We start from the raw sequence: 20,305 nt of genomic DNA on the forward strand, positions 1-20,305 counted from the left end.
AGATTGGGGTGCAATCACAGCCTGCAAACAAAAGCAAGATGAAGACACAAGCGATTATTATGCTCGATTTGAAAAATGTTTTGGTATAAACAGTGGTATAAAAGCAAGTAGTGACTCATATCCACATTTATTTGTGACAAAATTAGTGGAAAATGCATTGCCTCCAGTAAAGAATAGAATATTGAAATTCGAGAGTACCTGGCAAAGTAACACTCCGTCACAAATGCTACAAATGTTACAGTATCATCACAATAGAATTAGGGATGAACAAGAACACGAGCATAGACGCATGAAGGATACAAAAATGAAAATGCTAGTTTCTCAGACAGTACCAGCAGAGGGTCACAAAAAGGGTGTGACACATTCTGGTGATTCTACAGCTCCTGTAAAAGGAACCTGCAATTACTGTAAGCAACTAGGCCATTATGTACACGATTGTCCAGTCCTGAAACGTAATATAGCTACAGGTATTGCAAAAGAGAGACCACGATTAGTTAGACAAGATCAGAATGAACAAGGAGCTATGCAGCATGGACAGCCCATGCCAGTTCAGCAACAGTCCATGCCAGTTCAGCAACAGTCCATGCCAGCCTCACAGCAGCCCATACAGTTTGTGCCAGCTGCACCACCGTTGCCTGCTACTGCCACACAAACCACAACACGACAAATGTATCAGACTGCACAATATGAATATCCTGAGTATCAGCGTTACGCATGAACAAGCCTAGAGAGGGAAGTTGACTTACCGCTCATCGAGATTCCTGTAGATCAAGAAGGACCGTATGTACATAGTGAATTGTTAGGTCAAGATAGAAAATTCTTACTCGATACAGGGGCAAGTCGAACAACTATAAAACGTAGTGAAGTTCCAGGGGCACCCCTCTCAGGCTCTCAAAATGTTTCCCTTGGTTTTTCAGGAAAACCTATTGTTAATGAAGTATCACAGCCTCTCCCACTTACGATAGGACCTTTGACACGAACTACAGATTTATTGCTTACTAAATCATGCCCAGAAAATCTGTTAGGAATTAAAACTCTGAAAGCACTAGGAGCCATAATATGTTGTTCTCCGGAAGGAGTAAGGTTGTTTCTACGTGATTTTAAAGGTCACTATGTGTCTAGGGACATGGATCCCCGACTACAGACTTTACCAGTACATCTATGGGCACAAGGCCCTACGGATGTTGGCTGCATGAACATTACACCATACCGAGTCACATTGAAAGCAGGAGTGGTACTACCACGAATGCGACAATACAAGTTACCGCATGATGCTGTAGTGGCTTTGCTGAAAATCATTGATGAGCTAATTGCCCAGGGAGTAGTTGTAGAAACAGACTCCAATGTATGTAATTCACCGATAATTCCGATTCTTAAACGAACTGATCCTACTGCCCCACCAGTATACCGATTGGTTATTGATTTGCGTGAACTAAACAAGTGCATTGTACCACAATTTCCTGTGGTCCCTGATATATCATCATTATTGACAGCAATTGATTCCGAAGCAACATTCTTTACTGTAATTGATCTCAAGAATGCCTTTTTCAGCGTCCCAATAGATCCGGAAAGCCAATATTTGTTCGGATTCAGTTTAAATGGGCGCAGCTTTAAATTCTCACGCGCTCCCCAAGGATTCACAGAAAGCCCCAGCATCTACAGCCAAGCACTGAAACGAGAACTTGACAGTATCCACATGCCAGTCAATACTGCACTGCTTCAATATGTCGATGATCTGCTGATCACCGCGAGAAGCGAACCTGAATGTGAAAAGGCTTCTCTGACAGTTTTACATTTTCTAGCCGACAAGGGGCACAAGGTGTCTCCTTCTAAGCTGCAATTCTGTGTCCAGCGAGTTATTTATCTTGGTCACTCGCTGTCCAAGGAGGGAAGGCAGCTTACACCAGATCGCATCCAGTTAATTGCTAACATGTCAATACCCCAGACACAAAAGGAAGTGCGGGCTTTTATAGGCCTCACTTCATATTGTAGGCAGTGGATCCCTCAGTACGCATTTCTAGCAAAACCACTCATTCAGCTAACCACACAGGAGGCAGCCACATCGACTGTTCTCCCTTGGACTCAGGAACATACACAAGCTTTTGAAAGCCTAAAGGAAGCTTTATGTCAAGCACCTGTTTTAGCAACACCATGTTATAGCAAACATTTTACACTTTTTGTTACAGAACGTGAAGGTACTGCCTTGTCAGTACTCACTCAGGATCAAGCAGGATCACGCAAGCCATGTGCTTATTTTTCCAGTACATTAGATCCCGTAGCTCAGGCTTTGCCTGCATGCCTGAAATCAGTGGCGGCGACAGCTTTAGCAATCAGACAAAGCGATGCCATAGTATTAGGACATCCATTGACAGTACAAGTACCACATGCAGTAGAGGTTCTTGTGAACCGAACACAAACACAACACTTGACCATAGCAAGACTTACCGGTTATGAACTGACATTGTTTCAACCACACATAGAGATCCGACGGTGTAATACATTGAATCCTGCTACACTATTACCTGTAATTGGAACAGACCCACTAGCTCATGATTGTGTTGAAATCATTGAAATAAAGACGAAACCTAGACAAGACTTGACAGACGTTCCATTGTTAGATCCAGACCTGACGTTGTATGTAGACGGATCGTGCATGAGAACAAGTACAGGAGATTTAGTGGCCGCGTATGCAGTCACAACAGACACTGAAGTTATTGAGACAAATTGTATAGATACTTTGTCAGCCCAAGCAGCAGAACTTATTGCTCTAACACAAGCCTGTATTCAAGCCACAAATAAGAAAGTTAATGTATACACTGACTCACGTTATGCATTCGGAGTTGTACACGACTTCGGCGTACTGTGGCGAGAGAGAGGTTATTTAACCTCCCATGGTGCCCACATTCAGCACGGACCCCTCATTCATGCCTTGTTAGACGCAATACATCTACCTACTGCTATATCGATTATGAAATGTAAAGCACACACGAAGGTTACTGATATCATTTCTCAAGGCAATGATTTAGCTGACAGAACAGCTAAACAGACTGCTCAGAATCGCACATTAGACATGACAAAGCCAATAGTTCAGACACCAACACAGTGTATGACAATTAAGGATCCCGCACTTGACGTAATTGACATACAGACACATGCTACTGCAGAAGAATTAAAGAAATGGACTGAACTAGGAGGGATCCAGACAGATCAGGGATGGATGACAAAGGAGAAATCTGTATGGTTTCTTCCTGACTCTATGGTCCAAGCCATTATAGCTACAATTCACAGCCCGGCGCATTTAGGAGAAAAAGCTATGCTAGATAGCATTCAACACATTTGGTTCAATAAACATTTACGAGCAGCAGCTAAACAAAAGGTCCGTACCTGTATGATATGTTGTCAGTTCAACCCGGGAAAAAGTGTTCCCGTAGAACAGGGTGGATTCCAGACTCCTGATCATCCTTTTGAAGTGCTCCAAATGGATTATATCCAGATGGAACGATGTCGAGGATTCAAATATGTTCTTGTAGTAGTCTGCGCTCTCTCCCGATGGACTGAGGCGTACCCAGTATCAGATTACACGGCCCCGACTACTGCCAAACAGTTAGTTCGAGAATTCTTCCCACGGTACGGGCTACCACGTGTTGTATATTCAGATAACGGCCAGCCTTTCTCATCCGAATTAATGAAACATGTCTCACTTTTGTTGGGATATCAGTGGAAGTTCCACTGTGTCCGACACCCCGAGGCAGCAGGTCTCGTGGAACGACATAATCAAATTTTGAAAATCAGATTGTCTAAAATATGTAAGGAGAAAGGTGTTGACTGGATAGTAGCCTTACCAGTTGCACTATTTTACATAAGAATGGTAGCACACTCTCGAACAGGGCTATCCCCGTATGAGGTGATCTTCGGAAGGCCACCAAATATGTGGGGGACGCCTGTACCACGTAAAATAACTGATGTTAATTGTAATATGCTGACAGATTACCTGGCTTCCTTGATGTCTGCACTACAATCTTGTCGTTCACAGGTAGCTGCAGCTTTTCCTGACAACACTGAGGTGAAACCCCATGACGTTGCTCCGGGGGATCTGGTGTTTGTGAGGAATTTCGATCGGAAAACCCAATTGGAGCCCAGGTGGAAAACACCGAAGCTAGTCCTGCTGACCACAAGAACAGCCGTGAAAGTGGAGGGCCGCAAAGGATGGATACATTCCAGTCACGTTAAGAAATTTCATGGACTATCCTCGGATATAGACACTGTGCCCTGCACTCCCTCACAGACTGATTCAAAACTTCCCTTTGTTGAAAGGAATGACTCTCAGAACTATAAATTAAAACTTAGGCCCAAACAGTCGAGCAATTTGATTGTTTAAGTCCTCTCCAAGGTGAAGCGGTTGAATTGTCTCTGACATGTATCCCTTGGACCTGAGTAGAGAAAATACCAGAGAAATGTTGAAACGACAGGCGTATTGTAAATCACTGCGTAGCTACTGTGTGAGGACATTATTAATTCTGTTTTTATTGAGTGTTTTAATAATCATTACGAGTGTGATTTTGCACATATATCATCCTATTTCTAGACATGTTTATAATATTACTGCTGAACATTCTTTTAGTGACCTACCGCCACATGAATTATCTTATAGACTTGCGCTGCGCAATAACACCTTCATTAGTATGTTACATCATTCCCATCAGACTAGTAATGCCACCAATTGTTGGGTGTGTGGCCGACTCCCTCCCTATCAGAATAACAAAGGAGTTCTGCCTTTCTTTCCACATCCGTTCACACACAATGGCTCCTGTGGAGCATGGTTTAGTTTACTAAATTCCATAGACCCAGACACAGCAGTTTATCAACAACATTGGATATGGGGAAATCTGAATCTAGTTTTATTCAAAGTCTGTCACCCTAATAAGGAGGGTCACCCCAGTAGAACAGGAACTGATTTAGAAAATGAAGTGTATAAATTAGGTAATTTTACGCCTAACCTCATGATTTTGAACGTCAAATCCGAAGTTGAATTAATTCTGCCCACTATGTCAGTATTTCCAGTTAAGGGTGAATTATGTGTGAGAAAAGTTGGTTCCATACACATGGGCCATAGCAAATGCGTTACTACAGTAGAATATAGTGATCAAGGGAAATCTTCATTTAGAGCTTCTCGCCATTCTTACTTTATATGTGGTCAGACGGCATATATGCGTCTGCCTCTAGATTGGGATGGTACCTGTTACATAGCATTCCTTTTGCCACCTGTTTTCCTAGCTCCCCCTGATTATTATCGAAATGTTCATTTAGTACACAAAAGAGAGCGTAGAGATCTCCCAGTTGTCGATTATACTGAGACGGCATGGGACAAGTATGTAGATTTCAATAAAGGTATCTTTCCCTATATAGGTACAATATCAAATAGTAAGCTGATACGCAGACTCACCAAGACTCTTGAAGCTGTAGTAAACGAGACTATAACCGCCCTAGGCAATCTGACAGAGGAACAATCAGTGATGAGAATTGTTGTTCTCCAGAATCGTCTTGTCCTTGACGTCATCCTGGCCGATAGGGGCGGAGCTTGCAGGGTCATCGGATCCAGCTGCTGCATATTCATACCAGAAAATTCGCCATCTGTATATAAAGCTATAACACGCCTTCATAAGATTGTAAGCCAGATACACGAGAATTCAGGCACTTGGACGTGGTCCGGGTGGTTTTGGAGTGTGATATCAGCCTGGGGATGGAGAGTTCTATCCTTCCTAGGTATTGGCCTTCTTATGCTCTTCAGTTGTTGTTTATGCCTGCAATGTGGACCAGCGATTTGTGGTCTGTGTGCCACATCATGCATTCCATATCAAAGTTCTCGTTCAAAATGCCGGAAAAAGAAGGAAGAAGAAATGATGCTCCATGAGCAAATCGATGGAATAATGAAGATTGATATCTCTTGAAGGGCAAGTAGGGGACAAGGAGGGAATGTGGAAATGTGGATTTTCCTGATCAGTTATGTCCCCTATCTTGGACCCCAACGATTCTATGTGCATGTCACAAGTACATGTATGTTCCCTCCAGTTCCAGTTTCCAAGACGCAAACATATGTGTGTCTACCGTCGACATGTTCTCTGTCAGATCCGCCATCAATGGGCTGGATATTCAATTCCTAAGTATGAAAAGCCACCGACTTTATATGGCTAAGGTACTCCATTTTTACAGTTCAGGCAAGTAGGCCCGATTCTTTCCTCAAAGCCTTTCCCTGCTCTCTGTCTCTGACAGTTTCAGCTTGAGCTCGCATCTGTATCCATGAACTTTGTCCTACTCCCTGTGCAGCTAACGGTGCCTGCCTCGGCCAGTTTTCGCCTGCCTGCCAAGAAGCTGTATTTCACCTTCGAATTATCTATTTTGCTCTTCAGCCGATGCATTCCTGTCTAGTGATTTAGGTAAACATTTCCTTTAGCTCACAAGCAAAGGACTCAGCCTTTCCGTCCTCCTGCAAGTGATTCATAGCCCTGTTGCCATGGAAAGTTTTCTGCCCCTCGCTTCTCATATAGACACTTAGACGCTTGTACACGCACATACAGTTAGTATAGAATAGATTCTGTCCGAGAGTCCTTCCTTGTGGATAACATAGTTCTCTAAACATAGGATGTTAGATATGATTTGGGATTAGGTTGACATGACCCCCTAGACTTCTCGTCTCCACATGTAGAGCTAAATGTCAAGTCCCCTTCACCCCCTAGTTGCACGTCAATCACACGTCATGCTGCTGCGCACGCATCCATGTTAAGTATTATCGTATAGATCCACCTATGTAAGATAATGAGAGCCAATCATGTTTCTTTTTGCTCCTTATTACGCCTAGTTTCAATTACGTATCACTATGTTAATTTATCTTATCAATTGTTACGCCTTTTTGCACTTGTTTCATTGTAAATGTATGACCTATAAAAGTTACTTCTTGTCAATAAAGTATTGTACTTCACTTCCTGAACCCTCGTGGTGACGGAACCTGAAGGCCGCGACTCGAGTCGGCCATTTTGGATGGAATAAAGCCCATTTAGAAACCTCTTATACCACGGATTCTGCCTCTTGTTATTCTGAGCTATTTTACTTTATTTTTAAAGATTCCGTATGAAATTCAGTTTCGGTAAAAAGAATATTTACCACAGTGTGGCACCTCCCACCCCAGGACATCCGTCAAGTCAGTTTCAATGCTACGCCAGTACCCCTCCAGTTCCGGGCATGACCATACCATATGGATGAAGTCGGCCTGGTCAAAGCTACAGCGAGGGCAGGCTGCGTCGGTGGAAAGACCCGCACGGCGCATGCGCGCTGGTGTAAGGTATGCCGTATGCAAATAATAGATTTGAATGAGCCTCAGCTTGGCGGAGGCCGTCACCAGCCTGGGGGCCATAAGGGCGTCCCGCCAGTCGATCTCGTCCAAGGGACCCACCCATTCCTCCCATCGCTCCTTCAGACCCTCCTGGGGCACAGGGGTATTGTTAACAAGGGAGCGATATATTCTGGATATGCCTCCCTTTCCTAGGTTACCCAGCAGAACCTGAGCCTCTGGGGGGCTATGGTCCGGCAGCCGGATGTCCAGCGGGGTGTGTACCCGTATGGCGTGTCGCAATTGGAGGTATCTATAGAATTGGGACGAGTGGAGAGAAAAGCGCGCCTGCAGTTCTGAGTATGAGCACATGCGCCCCCCTCGCCACACGTCCCCCAGCTGGGAGATACCGAGCAAATCCCACGGTCCGAAGCCCTCCAGCCCCACAACCTCCCGCAACCATGTCCCATGCCAGAGAGGGGTGGCGCGCGTCAATGTCCTGGTCCATCCGGTGTGGCGGAGCGCAGCCCGCCAAGCCAGGAAAACCGCCCTAGTGATGTCGGGGCAGGAGGTGGGAACCGGGGCGCCGTACATGCGGTCCTGAACGCTGGAGAGACCGAGGGCTTCCAATTCCACCCTGTAGGCCGGATCGGACCATCCCCCCCCAAACCAGTCGTGGATGACCAGAAGCCGGGTGGCCAGGTAATAAAGGTAGAGGTTGGTCATACCAAGCCCCCCATCAAAGGTGGGGAGGCGGCAGATCGGCAAGGCCAGCCTCGGCCTTCCACCACCCCAGAGGAACCTGGTGGCCATCCCGTCCAACTCGCGAAACCACGACCTCGGAAAGGACACCGGGGTGTTCTGCAATACATACAGAAACCGAGGGAGGATCATCATTTTGTAGAGCGCCACGCGCCCCAGCGGGTTCAGCGGGAGCGAGTGCCACCGAGTGAGGTCTGCTTTGGCTTTTTTGACTAAAGGGGCCACGTTGAGTGCCCAGCTCAATTCCGGGAGGAGGGAGACCCAGATGCCCAGGTATTTGAAGGACAGTCGGCGGAGGGGAATCGTGGTCTGCCAATCGAAGCATTCGCGGGAGGGATGAAGAGGCACGAGGACCGACTTGTGCGAGTTGAGGCAGAGGCCAGAGGCGCGGGCAAAGCGGCCCAAAATGTGGAGAGCCCGAGGACCCGAGCGCGCTGGGTCACCAAGGTACAGCAGGACATCGTCCGCATAGAGGGCGATCCTGTCCTCCTCGAGGCCCGGCCACCCCCATCCCCGAATGAGAGGATCCGCTCTGATTAGGGCGGCAAGGGGCTCCATTGCGAGCGCGAAAAGGAGGGGTGAGAGCGGGCACCCCTGCCGCGTGCCCCGGCCGATCCAGAACGCTCCTGACAGTGCCCCATTAACCAACACTCTGGCGCGAGGGCGCGCATACAGAACCCGCACCATCCCAACAAACTTGGGACCAAAACCCATATGAGCCAAGACGTCGAACAGGTAGGGCCACCCCACTGAATCGAAGGCTTTCTCGAAGTCAGCCAGCAGGAGAGTGAGGTATGGAGATAGGCGGTGGCGGTGCGCCAGAGCCACATGGAGGCGGCGGAGGCAATGGCGAGTGCCTCGATCCGGCATGAAGCCACATTGGTCCGGGTGCACCAAACGCGACAGGAAGGGCCGGAGCCGCTGGGCTAGGACCGCGGCATATAGCTTGATATCGGTATTGATCAGAGAGATCGGCCGGTAGGCCGACCTGTCACTGGGCGGCGGAATGGATTTAGGCAGGACCACAATTGTGGCAATGTCGGCCTCTGGGGGGAAGGAGCCTCTCTCAACCGCCTCCGCGTACAGGGCACCCAGCCGTGGAACCAAGTGCTCCTTGTAGGTGGCGTAAAACTCCTGCGGGAACCCGTCCGGGCCGGGGGTCTTCCCGGCGGACGTGCGCCCTATCGCGTCTCCGATCTCCTCAGGGGAGATGGGAGCCTCCAGGCTCTCCCAATCACTCGGCCCCAGCCGGGGAAGGCTTAGGGCACCAGCAAGGAAGCCAAAGACAGATCCGATGCCCGTGCCCGGTAGAGTTGTGAGTAGTACTGAGCGAAAGCGTCCGCTATAGCCACGGATGAAGACTGAAGCGCGCCACCCGAGTCGGTCACCGCCGGGATGATGCGTGATGCCCTGGGGTACGTGGCCAGCCGGTGCAGAAGCGCCCCGTTTTTGTCGCCCCAGCCGTATAACCGCGCCACCGATGATTGCCAAAGAAGTTTAGCTGCGTCAAGCGACCGCTGACGAATCTCCTCACGTAGGAGCCGTAGCTGCCGGGTCTCGGCCGGGTCGGCAGAGTCAGAGACGGATTGCTCCAGGCGCAGCGCCTGAGCCTCGCAGGCTGTGAGCTGCTGCAGCTGCGCCAGGCGGTGTTTCATCACCTGTGCCTTAGCAACCCCCCTAACCGTGGCCTTACAAGCCTCCCAGAGGGTGCCCGCCGAGGAGACCGATCCGTCGTTGTCGCCAAAATAGAGTGCCAGCGCGGTCCCCACTTCCTTACGGAGCGTCTTGTCCTGCAGGAACCACGCATTAAAACGCCACATTTGGCGAGCACCGTAAGGCGGGGGGCCCAAACCCAGCAAAAGCGGAGAATGGTCGGATATCCCCCGGGGAAGGATGCGGACGTCTTGGATACCCAGACAGTCGGCCGAGGGGACAAAGATCGCGTCGATGCGTGCCTGAGTGTGGTGGGCGGCCGAGGTGTGGGTATACTGTCGCGTGCGTGGGTGCCAGAGCCGCCACACATCACAGAGGCCCTGTGCCTCTGCCCACCCGGCCAGCTGCTTCGCCCGCGCCGCGCGGGAGTCCGAGACCGGACCCGAAGAGTCGAGGTGCGGGGCCGAGACGGCGTTAAAGTCTCCTCCGAGAACAACAGTACCAGGTGGAAAAGCCGCTAGCCAGGACGTGGTCAGAGATAAGGCCGAGGACAGCCCCGTGGACGGCACGTAAAGTGACAGGAGGCTGAGTGGCCGGCCCTCGAGCATGCCGCTAATCGCAACCCCCCTCCCCTGGGAGTCATGGACCACTCGGGCCAACACAAAAGGGAAGGAACGGCGCAGGAGGACCGCAACCCCCCGCGACCCGCGCGAGAACCCGGAGTGCCACACCCGGTCGAATCCGAAGCGCGCCAAAAAGAAACAGTTTTCTCCGAGGAGGTGGGTTTCCTGAAGCAGGAGCACGTCCGCACCCGCGCGCTGGGCGTATTTGAGGACAGCAGTGCGCTTAAGCCGGTCCAGCAGGCCGTTCACATTCCAGGACAGGATGCGCACCTGGGCTTTGGGGGCTAAATCAGCCATGGCAGCAGTGGGAATGGAGCGCGCCGGGGAGAGGGCAGGCGGGGGGCACCGGGGGGATACCCTTGAACCCGGGTGTCAGCAAAGGGGGCACGGAGCGTGCAGGCCCCTGAAGGACCATGGAGCCCCCACCGGGGGAAGCGAGCGGACGGTGGCGGAGGGTGAGCGGCAGTAGAGCGCGCAAATGGAGCTGAGTGAAGGGACGCGACGCCTCGCGCCGCGCAGCGCTGTGCGAAAGGCTCAGTAAATAACAGTGCAAACCCAAACAAAACAGTCTCGCGAAGAGAAACCCCAAACAAACCCCCAACCCCAACCCTCCACCCCCCACCCTACACTTCAAAACCAGAAGCATCTGTCGCCCGAACGGAACCAACAGTCACAAGACCCCAAGCTCAGGTGCTCGGGTATAAAGAGCGTAGTGGACCCCTCCTGAAGTACGGATTACATTGTGCGGACCTGGGCTGGCACTGGGGAGCGCAAGAATGTGGAGCCCCCTACCCCCGCCCTCGGGCAAGGCTGTTACCTTCCCCGCAACTGCAAGAAACAAAGAAAAAAGTCATATAGCTGGACTGCGAGAAAGGTCTGATGAGTCAACGTGCGTGTTGAGGGGGGTCGGAGATCCGGTCGGCCCAGGTGATGCTCGGCGCCGGGATCCCCCGGCCGCCCGGGAGGAGGCTTCAGAAGAGGCGGAGGAGTCTCTCATCGGTCTGCCAGAAGCGCTCACAGACCGGGCCTTGAGGACCGCGGCACCTCGCCGCTGCCGGGAGCGTGTGCGCTTCCCGCGCCGCGGCCGCTGGGACCCAGCCACAACGGGGCACCCGGGCCTTGCAACGGGCGGCCCTCCGCCCGGCTGCCGCAGAGGCCGCTCCTCGGTAATCCATGTCCAGGCCGCCCTGGGGGTGTCAAAGAACAGCGTCTTACCCTGAAAGACAAGACGGAGGCGGGCCGGGAACTGGAGCTGGTACTGAAGGCCCAGGGAGCGCAGCTGCTGCTTCACCTCCGTGTATGAACGGCGCTGCTCCTGGACCTCCCGGGTGTAGTCTGGGAAAATCATAATGGTGTGATTGTCATAGGCTCAAGTACTGGTTTTATTGCCCATTCCATCCCCCCTTGTTAGCCCCAATTTTAGTGCTAACTTCCCTTTGAATCCAAACAGTAATTCAAACTCAATTATAAATTGCACCCCGAGAGTGTTTGCCCTTAAGAGTTTCACATTTCAATTTTGTGCACCAAGGAAAGGTATACCTGGTTGAGGGCATGCAAAAGTGAAACTCAATGATGTGGTAACCATGCACATACTAATTACTGCACCCTGCAGTACCACAAATTGGGGGGGCTTGTGGGGTGCAAACACCACACAACAATTGCTCAGTTAAAGTGTGGGTATTGTAATGACACCTATGTCTCTTTCTTATCTCTTGTCTTTTTTCATTGTTTCATTGCCCTTTTCTGCTGCCTTTTTTAGTTTCCTAGCTGTATTTTATCACAAAGTGAAAGAAATTTTGAAACTCTAAAAACAATTCCACAATATTCCAAGTTAGTAATATATATATATATATATATATTTTAGAACAAATCAAACTTTTTACCTGAGCAATTTTCTTAAGTTCATTTTGTGCTTCAGAGTTGTTTGGCTCCAGCTCAAGAAACCTTTCATAATCTGAATACAACAGAAAAAGCTTTACTAACATGTTTTAAATTGAAACCTGAAAACAAAAGCATACTGTGCAACCTATACCTTGAAATTAGATGATTTTCCTCAATAATGAAGGTTTGGTTAATAGAGTTAGGACTGTGGCAGTGATAAAACAGAGCATATCAAAACAAAGCAAAAGACAGATGATATGTGTTGTTGACAATACTCACCCCCCCCCACCCCCCTCACAAGCCTAGTTAGGTTAAACCTACTTATTTGCATTACTGAGTTAACCTCTTGGTCTCTGAAAGATATACATGCCACCAATCATTGGATTCCAGCACTTACAAGGCATGATTTAATGGTGAAAACTGGTTGAGGTTATCAAAGTGTGCAATTGTTTTTAGTGTCATTACTTTGAGTCACATATATTTTTACTATTTCAAGCATCATTCTAGTGGTTTAGAGTCACTTGGATCAAACTATTGGTTGCACAAAAAAGGAGTAGTGCTTGGATCAAAAAGTGACAAAACCACTTCACTTTTCTACCTGTACAAAAGATTATGTCTACTTGCAATGTGTCATTTCCCAGAACATTTCAGTGTAAGCATGGCACATCAGTTCTCATGCACTGATGTGGCTTCCTGAGATTAGGGGGTACTGTTCATATAGTAGAAAAGGAGAATGAAGAAGCTGTTGGGGAATCCTAGGGGAGCCTAAAGAATATTCATTGTTGCCCTCAAACATCCGAAAGGATGTCATGCTTCATCAAGGGGCGTGTTCCTCATAGGGCTGGCGCTGCAATGCCCTACAGGCCCCGCAAAGGGGCTCTTTATTGGAGATCTTTTCATTTTTAGCCAAAATGATGCATGTATGTGTAAGGACGCGAAATGTGTAGGGGAAGTGGGTGCAAAAAGTGAAGCGAAAAGAGTCTAATTAAAACTATCTAAGGAATACTAAACTGTGTTTAATGTGGTGACTCCCTTGACAGAGTTAAAATCAATGAAGGGAGGCTATCATAAGGGTTCAATGGACCAAGACAGCCTTGATGAGTGGGTGCAGTCAGGTCGACATGTTGCTTGCCTGTTCATCCAACCGGATCCCTGGCGCTTTCTCAGGACCTAAAAAGATCCCTACCTCACACCTAGGATGTGATGTGTAGTGCTAAGTATTCACCTATAGGAAATTACCTAGTTGTTTGATTGTCCAACCTGGATAAAATATAGAAAGACCAGTTTTGATCATAAATGACAAGGTGCTTTTCAAGTAGAATACAACGTGCTTGCGTCTCTTAAGGGTAGATATATTCATGCCTTTTCTGGTACAGAAAGACGCCGCAAAGTGAAGGTGTACATAAATAAATGTGAAAGCAACAAATAACACTTATTTAGGACATACAAGACCCTTCGGATCAATCTGTAAGTCCCCTTATGTCAAAATCAGAAGGTAGAGCACTACTGCTAAATAACTGTTGCCACATAAGAGTAGGTGTTAGCAAGTAAGGGTATAAGTAAAATGTCCTCTGGAAGTGCGTAGAGATGCTACCTGTTGAGAGCTTGGGTTGATTGTTGTACTCGCGTGGTTCTGCGCAGAGAGCACTAGAGACCTACCACACTTCTGCTCGTCTGGAATGAGAGGAGGCAAAAAAGAGGTATTCCAAGTACCCTTAATTCTCGTAATTGTAATCGGGTGTCTGCCCCAGCCGTGATCGATCGGTATTTGGTAGGCAGAGCAGTTGTCATAAACACTGGTAACCAGTGGTTATGGGGGCCGGGTATTCGTGGCTTCTTTCCTAACCAAAGACAGTCAGCATTGAAATTGCTCATCCACTGCCACTAAATAATTCCACCAATGGTTTGTTATCAGTACGAAGAATGAATTGGCTACCCCAATTCTTAAAATATTTAACTCCCCACCACAATCCAAGTGCCTCTTTTTCAATGGTGGAACAAATTGATTCTGTCACGCGGAAAGCCCTAGATGCAACCACAATGATTTCCTCATTACCATCAACACTGCTCAGAGGCCATGATTCCTAGCATCAGTTGCGATGATGCATTGGTCATGTGCGTTGAACGGTTTCAAGGGTTGAGCAGAGACTGAGTTTTTTTTGACAGACTCAAACACCACTTTATATTCTTCACTCCAAACAGACTTTGCTTTTTTTTTTTTGAAAATCAGAGAAACACAGCTTTGGATGCAAAATTTGGGACAAACTTTGCATAATACTCAATAAACCCCATGAACGAACTGAGACTATCCTTGTCACTGGGTGCATGAGCCTTTTCAATCGCTCTTAATATCTTCGTCTTAGGTTCGAGACCTTTGTAAGACACATGAACCCCAAATAATCCAAGCCATCCCAGCGGACCTTGCATTTATTTCTCTTCAATATTTCCAGCACGCCCTCTAACATCTCATCATTTTCACCCCCATTCTTTCCATAAATCAGTATGTCGTCCTGAAAAAACAGTACCACAGGCACCTTCTTGAACAGATTATTCATTAACCTCTGAAATACAGATGATGCAGAGGCTAATCTAAAAGGCATGCGTTTGTAACGGAATGCCCCTTCTGGCATCACAAACATAGTTAAGTGCTTTGATTCCTCACATAGCTCCACCTGAGGGTATGCAGCCGACATGTCAGGCGTTGCGAATACTGCTGCTCCCTTTAAGGTGGACAACAAATCAATAATATTTGGAAGTGGTTGGCGGACCACCCAAATGTTGGAATTCAACTTACGCAAGTCGACACACAAATGAAAGGTCTTATCAGATTTGCGTGCCAGGACAACTGGGGCCAACCACTACAAACCTTAGATAGGTTCAATGATGAAATAATTGCACCGTTTCCACTTCATATTTTAGTTCCTCCTTTAATTTTAAACACAACGTACTTTATGTACCCTTGGCTCGGCATTCTCTTTTAAAACAGTGCGGTGCATAAAACCATTTAACTTTGCAAGACTGTTCGTAAAAACCTTCGAATGCTTACTGACCCACTTGCACTAATCTATGGTGCAGATATCACCCTCACAAAATTCAAGAAGACGCTGTCTGGACAAAACCAATGCAGGATGGTTAGGATCAATAATTCTGCCCTGATCCCCTTGCTCGTTCCATCCTGACGGATTTGAACCACCCTTAGCCACATAAATGGTGCCTTTGGACATTTCGTTGACAAAACCAAGAATGGCATTAAATTGTCCTAGAACTTCCACTTTCTTGCCATCATAAGCAAAACTTTCGATGCATGAATTATCAAGGCCCGATATGTTCAACCTGGCGAACTCGGATTAACCAATTAAAGTGGAAGGTTAACCAGAGTCAGACATAACTTTCACCTCAACATTGTTAATGGTAAGGTCACACACAGGATTTTTCCTTTTTCTGACATCACAAATAGATAACACTTGAATGATACCACCCTCATAATCTGATGCAGACAGAATCAATATTACACTTTCATAGCCATCAGACCCAGGTCTTCATCAATAGACTTTAAAACAGTTTAATTGTAACTCTTTTGGCCCTTGAATGACTTACACACTCTGGAAAAGTGACCCTATATGCCACACTTAAAAGATGTTTGGTTCGTAGTCGGGAATTCTTTGCTGTTCTCACATGTAATTTACTTCTACATTTAAAAAACTGCATTTTACTACTCTCATTTGACAATCTGATACTACCATGATTGTTCAGTGTGCATGCTTTGTCAAAAAAAGCTTTGACCATTCTTCTCTCCGCCTCTTTGACAATATTATTAACATCTTGTACAGTTGCATTTGTATTAATTTATTTCATACAATGCTCGGAATGTTCTATACTTCTTGGAAAAGTTAATGCTACTTCTAAACTAGGATCCTCTGTGGACAATAACTGTACCTGTATTTTTCTATTAGGTTTTTCAATTAACTGATCTCTTATTATCTCATCTTTGAGATCCCAATAGTTTAACGTGACAGCTAACACATGTAATGCTGCTACAAAGCTGTCTATAAGTTCTCCTGTTGAAGAAACGTTTTGCATTCCAAAATCACATTCTTCATGCAATGAAACCTTTTGTGTAAGGTGCGCATCCACCACCTGACCGTCTTCATCTTCCTTGATACCCACACATACCATTACAGTTTCTAATGGAAGAATTTTAAGTCTACTCCTGCCCTCAGCACCTAAGTTATATAGCAACAAGACTTTTTTTTTCCTTTGATGTAAATGAATCGACATCAATATCCTCTAAGTAGGCTTTGAATATTTCATGTCATTGTTCCCAACTTGATGGGGATGTGCTTGGGACAACTAAGAAAGGAGACGAAGCTATAATTCACTGCGTTGCTAGAAATTATAGCTCAGCTGCTGCCAGGAACTTCTGCCACAGTACTGCAGAACTGTTACTCCCAAAAAATTTGAGGAAATGAAATAAGACACCTATATGTGCTGGTCATCAACGACAAAACTGAGTAGGTGGACAGTCACTACAAATGTGGTTCCAACACAATGAACTGCACAAAGTTAAGTAAAAGGTGTGCTAGTCACCGCTGGCATAGATTTCTTGGAGAGATGATCCAACAGGAAACTAGAAGCAGATGTTTGCAATTAAAGATGGCCGCACTGGAGGATCGATTGTTCCAATTGCTCAAAGTGTCTGGCGATGATGATGCCTTTCCCCCAATAGAAAATGACGGCAGTGATGATGCGCACTGTAAGGAACGCTGCTTGTAGGGAATGTTATGCTATTGATGCCAAATTGACTAAAATGGCTGTCAATGCTGATGCGCATTTTCAATACGTCAGACTATTGCAGCTCACTTGACCAAAATGGCCTCCAATGCCGACGTGCACATTCAATGCGTCAGCTTTGTCTGACTCATTGCATAGTCTGCACACAGATGGGCACCAAATATTAACGAGCACATGTGCAATGTATTGGTTTCCTTTTTTGGTTTTTAAGACCTTAAGTGAGGATAAGGTGGATTTGATTCTGCGCCTACTGAAAGGCCTGGCCAGACATACTTACACCTGGGGTGGCGCTTAGTTAAGGTGCAAAGGAAACCTCCGTTTCGGGCAGCAGCCAAGATGCACTTGGGAGAGTTCATTCCTCCTGAAAACAATTCCACGCTGGGTGTCTCTGCGCTGAGGCTTGTCGCCACTGAAAGACCGACACCGTGTTCGTGCAGCAGGTGAGTTTATTCCTTCAGGCAACACCAAGCGACAGGCAGCAGCTGCCGATCTCAGCACCAGCACACAAAAGTTTCCTCACAGCATTCCAACATCAACATTCTGATCTCCTCGTGACTCCAGGAGATTGGAATGGAGACACGACCCAACACAGGAGTGTATAACGGTTCACAACCAATATGGCTAAAATCTTGGCATCACAATTTAACAAGGCGAGAGGCCGAAAAGAGCTGCACAGATAAGGGACTTTCATAGGCTTCAGAACAGCAATAATGGCCTTGTGCATGGATTGTAGAAGAAGCCCAGATGGCCAAGCCTCTTCATAGACTGCAAGCAGTTGGGAGGCTAGTAGCAAGGCATAGTGCTTTTAGAACTCTGCTGGGAATCCATCACCCTATAACGTGTTACATGTGGGAAGTAAACTAATGGCTGTAAGGATTTTGTCTAGAGTAAGGGCTGGTCTAAAATAGTCGAGGGCATCGCTCAACCGTCCATGGCCCACATCAGCGAGGTATTTTGTGATGTCTTCAATGTGGCCGGTGCCAGTAGAGGTATACAGCCTCTTGTAAAAGGTTGAGAGCATAGAAAAGATACACATGGGGTTGTAACACTTCTCCCCCTGAAAGTGATCTGTCTCTGTAATATCGTTTGCAGCTTCAGGACACTGAATCATAGCTGCTAGCGACTTTCCGGACCTCTCTCCATCGTCAGACTATAGGTTGTGCATATTTGCCTTTCAGTTGCATTCTCATTTCTCTTATCTTCCTTTTCAATTTTTTCTATCCTTCTCAAGCCACTCAAGCTGCTATTTTGGTTGATGTATTCATGTAGAAGCAAGCTTGCCATCAGTATTTTGTAATGCATAAATAATCAGTGCCAACAGCAAAACCACAGACTGGTTGCTGGGTACAGCACCTTCAACGTGGTTTTCTCTGAAATGAATATAGAACAAATAAGAGGTTCATTTTAATCATGCATTTTGGTGTGTTCCACATTCAAAATGAATACATCTAAAACTTACCCTCTTTTGCACCCTGAAAGTTTTTTAAAGCCAACCGACACGCTCCTCTTCTAGAATAAGCCTTTGCATAGTTTCTGTTTAAGGCAATAGCTAAATTACAATCGGATTCAGCAACAGCAAACCTAAAAAGAATGGAAATGTATTTGACAGAGGCAAAGACAAACAGAAAACGAAATACATGCTTCAAAATAAACATGTACCTTACAGAGATAAACTTATCAACAATGTATTGCTTTCAACTTAATGAATGGTTTTAGAAGTACATATTAGTGCACAATTCTACAAAAACACAATAACCAATACAAACATCATAATAAAATGACACACACACACACACACACACACACACACACAACTGCTGAATTGAGAGCTAGGAAAAAAATCTAATGCCTGTCACTTAAGTGTTATTATTATGCACTGCATTTACCATGATGCACTGGGGTGAATTGAGTGTTGGGATGTGAGGCAGTGTGCGCCCACTCTCTTTTTGAATTGCAAGTAAGAGTCTGTGAAATCTGAGCCTTAATGTGCAGAGCTCTCCAGACTTTCAGGCTCATGCATGAGTAACATATCCAGACCAGGTTTTCATCTCTGCATTTTAGTACTTTAGTCCTGTCCATCCAATTATAATAGAAAAACTACAAGCTCCAGGGCGGAAGTAAAAAATCTATTTCCCTTCTTAGATGCAGTGTTATGCTGGCAGGTTTTGCAAAAGAGCACTCCCCTGTGTTTTTTACCCTCCTACTCCCCTGACTTACTGAGACTCACTCCTCTTTAGAACTCACCTCGTACAAACCACAGAGGAGCAGACCACCTGAAAAAATGTCTTCCTGAATAGAATGAGAGCGTAGAAATGGGTGCCACGCCGAGACACACTTCTCCAATTATTTCCATTATCTAAAGCTCACATCCTCCCACTATCCCCTTAGCAAGGTGAGTGGGCAATTTTCCCCCTCTCATCCTTTGGCAAGTTAAGAGGATGTTCAAATGAATAGTTCCTCCCGCATACAGGGAGCGTCTGCAGCAAGAGGCACCTTTGCCACGATCACCCTTGGGCAGTTAGGAGGGGGTTTAAGAAATAGCAACACTTTGGTAGTGTCTAGGGTGAATGGGCAAATGTTCCCTCTTTCTTCATAGGCAAGATGAGGTAAGGATTAGCATCCCTAAATTTTGACATTGTTAGGGAGAGGTAAATTCTCACCCCTTGTCCTGGGACAAAGGGAGGGGGAATGGTGCACACACCTGGACAGCTGAAGATGCCTGGTTCAAGTTACAAACCCCCTCAAGCAAGGTGGAAGGGCATGAGCATGATATGCCCCTTCACAGCCCTTAGGCCAGGCCGGATAGAGAGTAAATTAAACCTCATGGGCTTTTGGGAAGGTGGTGGGGGGGGTGTACTAGGAATAACCCCCAGGCCAAGAGGGAAGGCACGAGGAGAAGGATTTTTTTTATCTGTCCCTGGACTGTAAAACAGAGTGGGCAGGAGACCAGTGTGAGATAGCTGCAGTGAGATAGCTGCAAGAAGCTGAGCTTACCTGTTCACTTTTATTTAATATTGGCTCCCCACCACGCTCCCCTCTATCGCATTTTTCTAGTGTTTCCCACTGTTTAAAAACATTAGAAGTTAAACACATCCAAGTATCCAGTGCACAGTGTTGTGCATTGTTGTTCCTGTGTTCTTAAAGCTTGCAATTCAGGATCTCACAGATAGTCTGAAATATATACTTTAACTTGCACACTGGGCACTCACATTTGTCCGTATAACTCCAAAAGAGCTGAACAGATTTCCACTAAACCAACAAAAAGCACCCA

General features: G+C 46.8%; 1 protein-coding gene across 8 annotated transcripts in view; it reads right to left on the minus strand.

Moving 5' to 3' along the window:
• The window catches only part of RPAP3 (RNA polymerase II associated protein 3), a 319,254-nt gene that overhangs the window by 245,988 nt on the left and 52,961 nt on the right, over nucleotides 1–20,305 (minus strand). For all 8 annotated transcript variants that reach the window (XM_085653336.1, XM_085653330.1, XM_085653333.1 and 5 more), the window contains 2 exons: nucleotides 18,494–18,615; nucleotides 12,246–12,316 (listed from right to left, as the gene is read on the minus strand). In XM_085653336.1, the coding sequence (XP_085509462.1) occupies nucleotides 12,246–12,316; nucleotides 18,494–18,615 (193 nt within the window). The remainder of the gene's footprint in view (nucleotides 1–12,245; nucleotides 12,317–18,493; nucleotides 18,616–20,305) is intronic.

The sequence above is a fragment of the Triturus cristatus genome, chromosome 4_1 (genome assembly GCF_964204655.1).
Source record: "Triturus cristatus chromosome 4_1, aTriCri1.1, whole genome shotgun sequence".
Classification (NCBI taxonomy): Eukaryota; Metazoa; Chordata; class Amphibia; order Caudata; family Salamandridae; genus Triturus; species Triturus cristatus.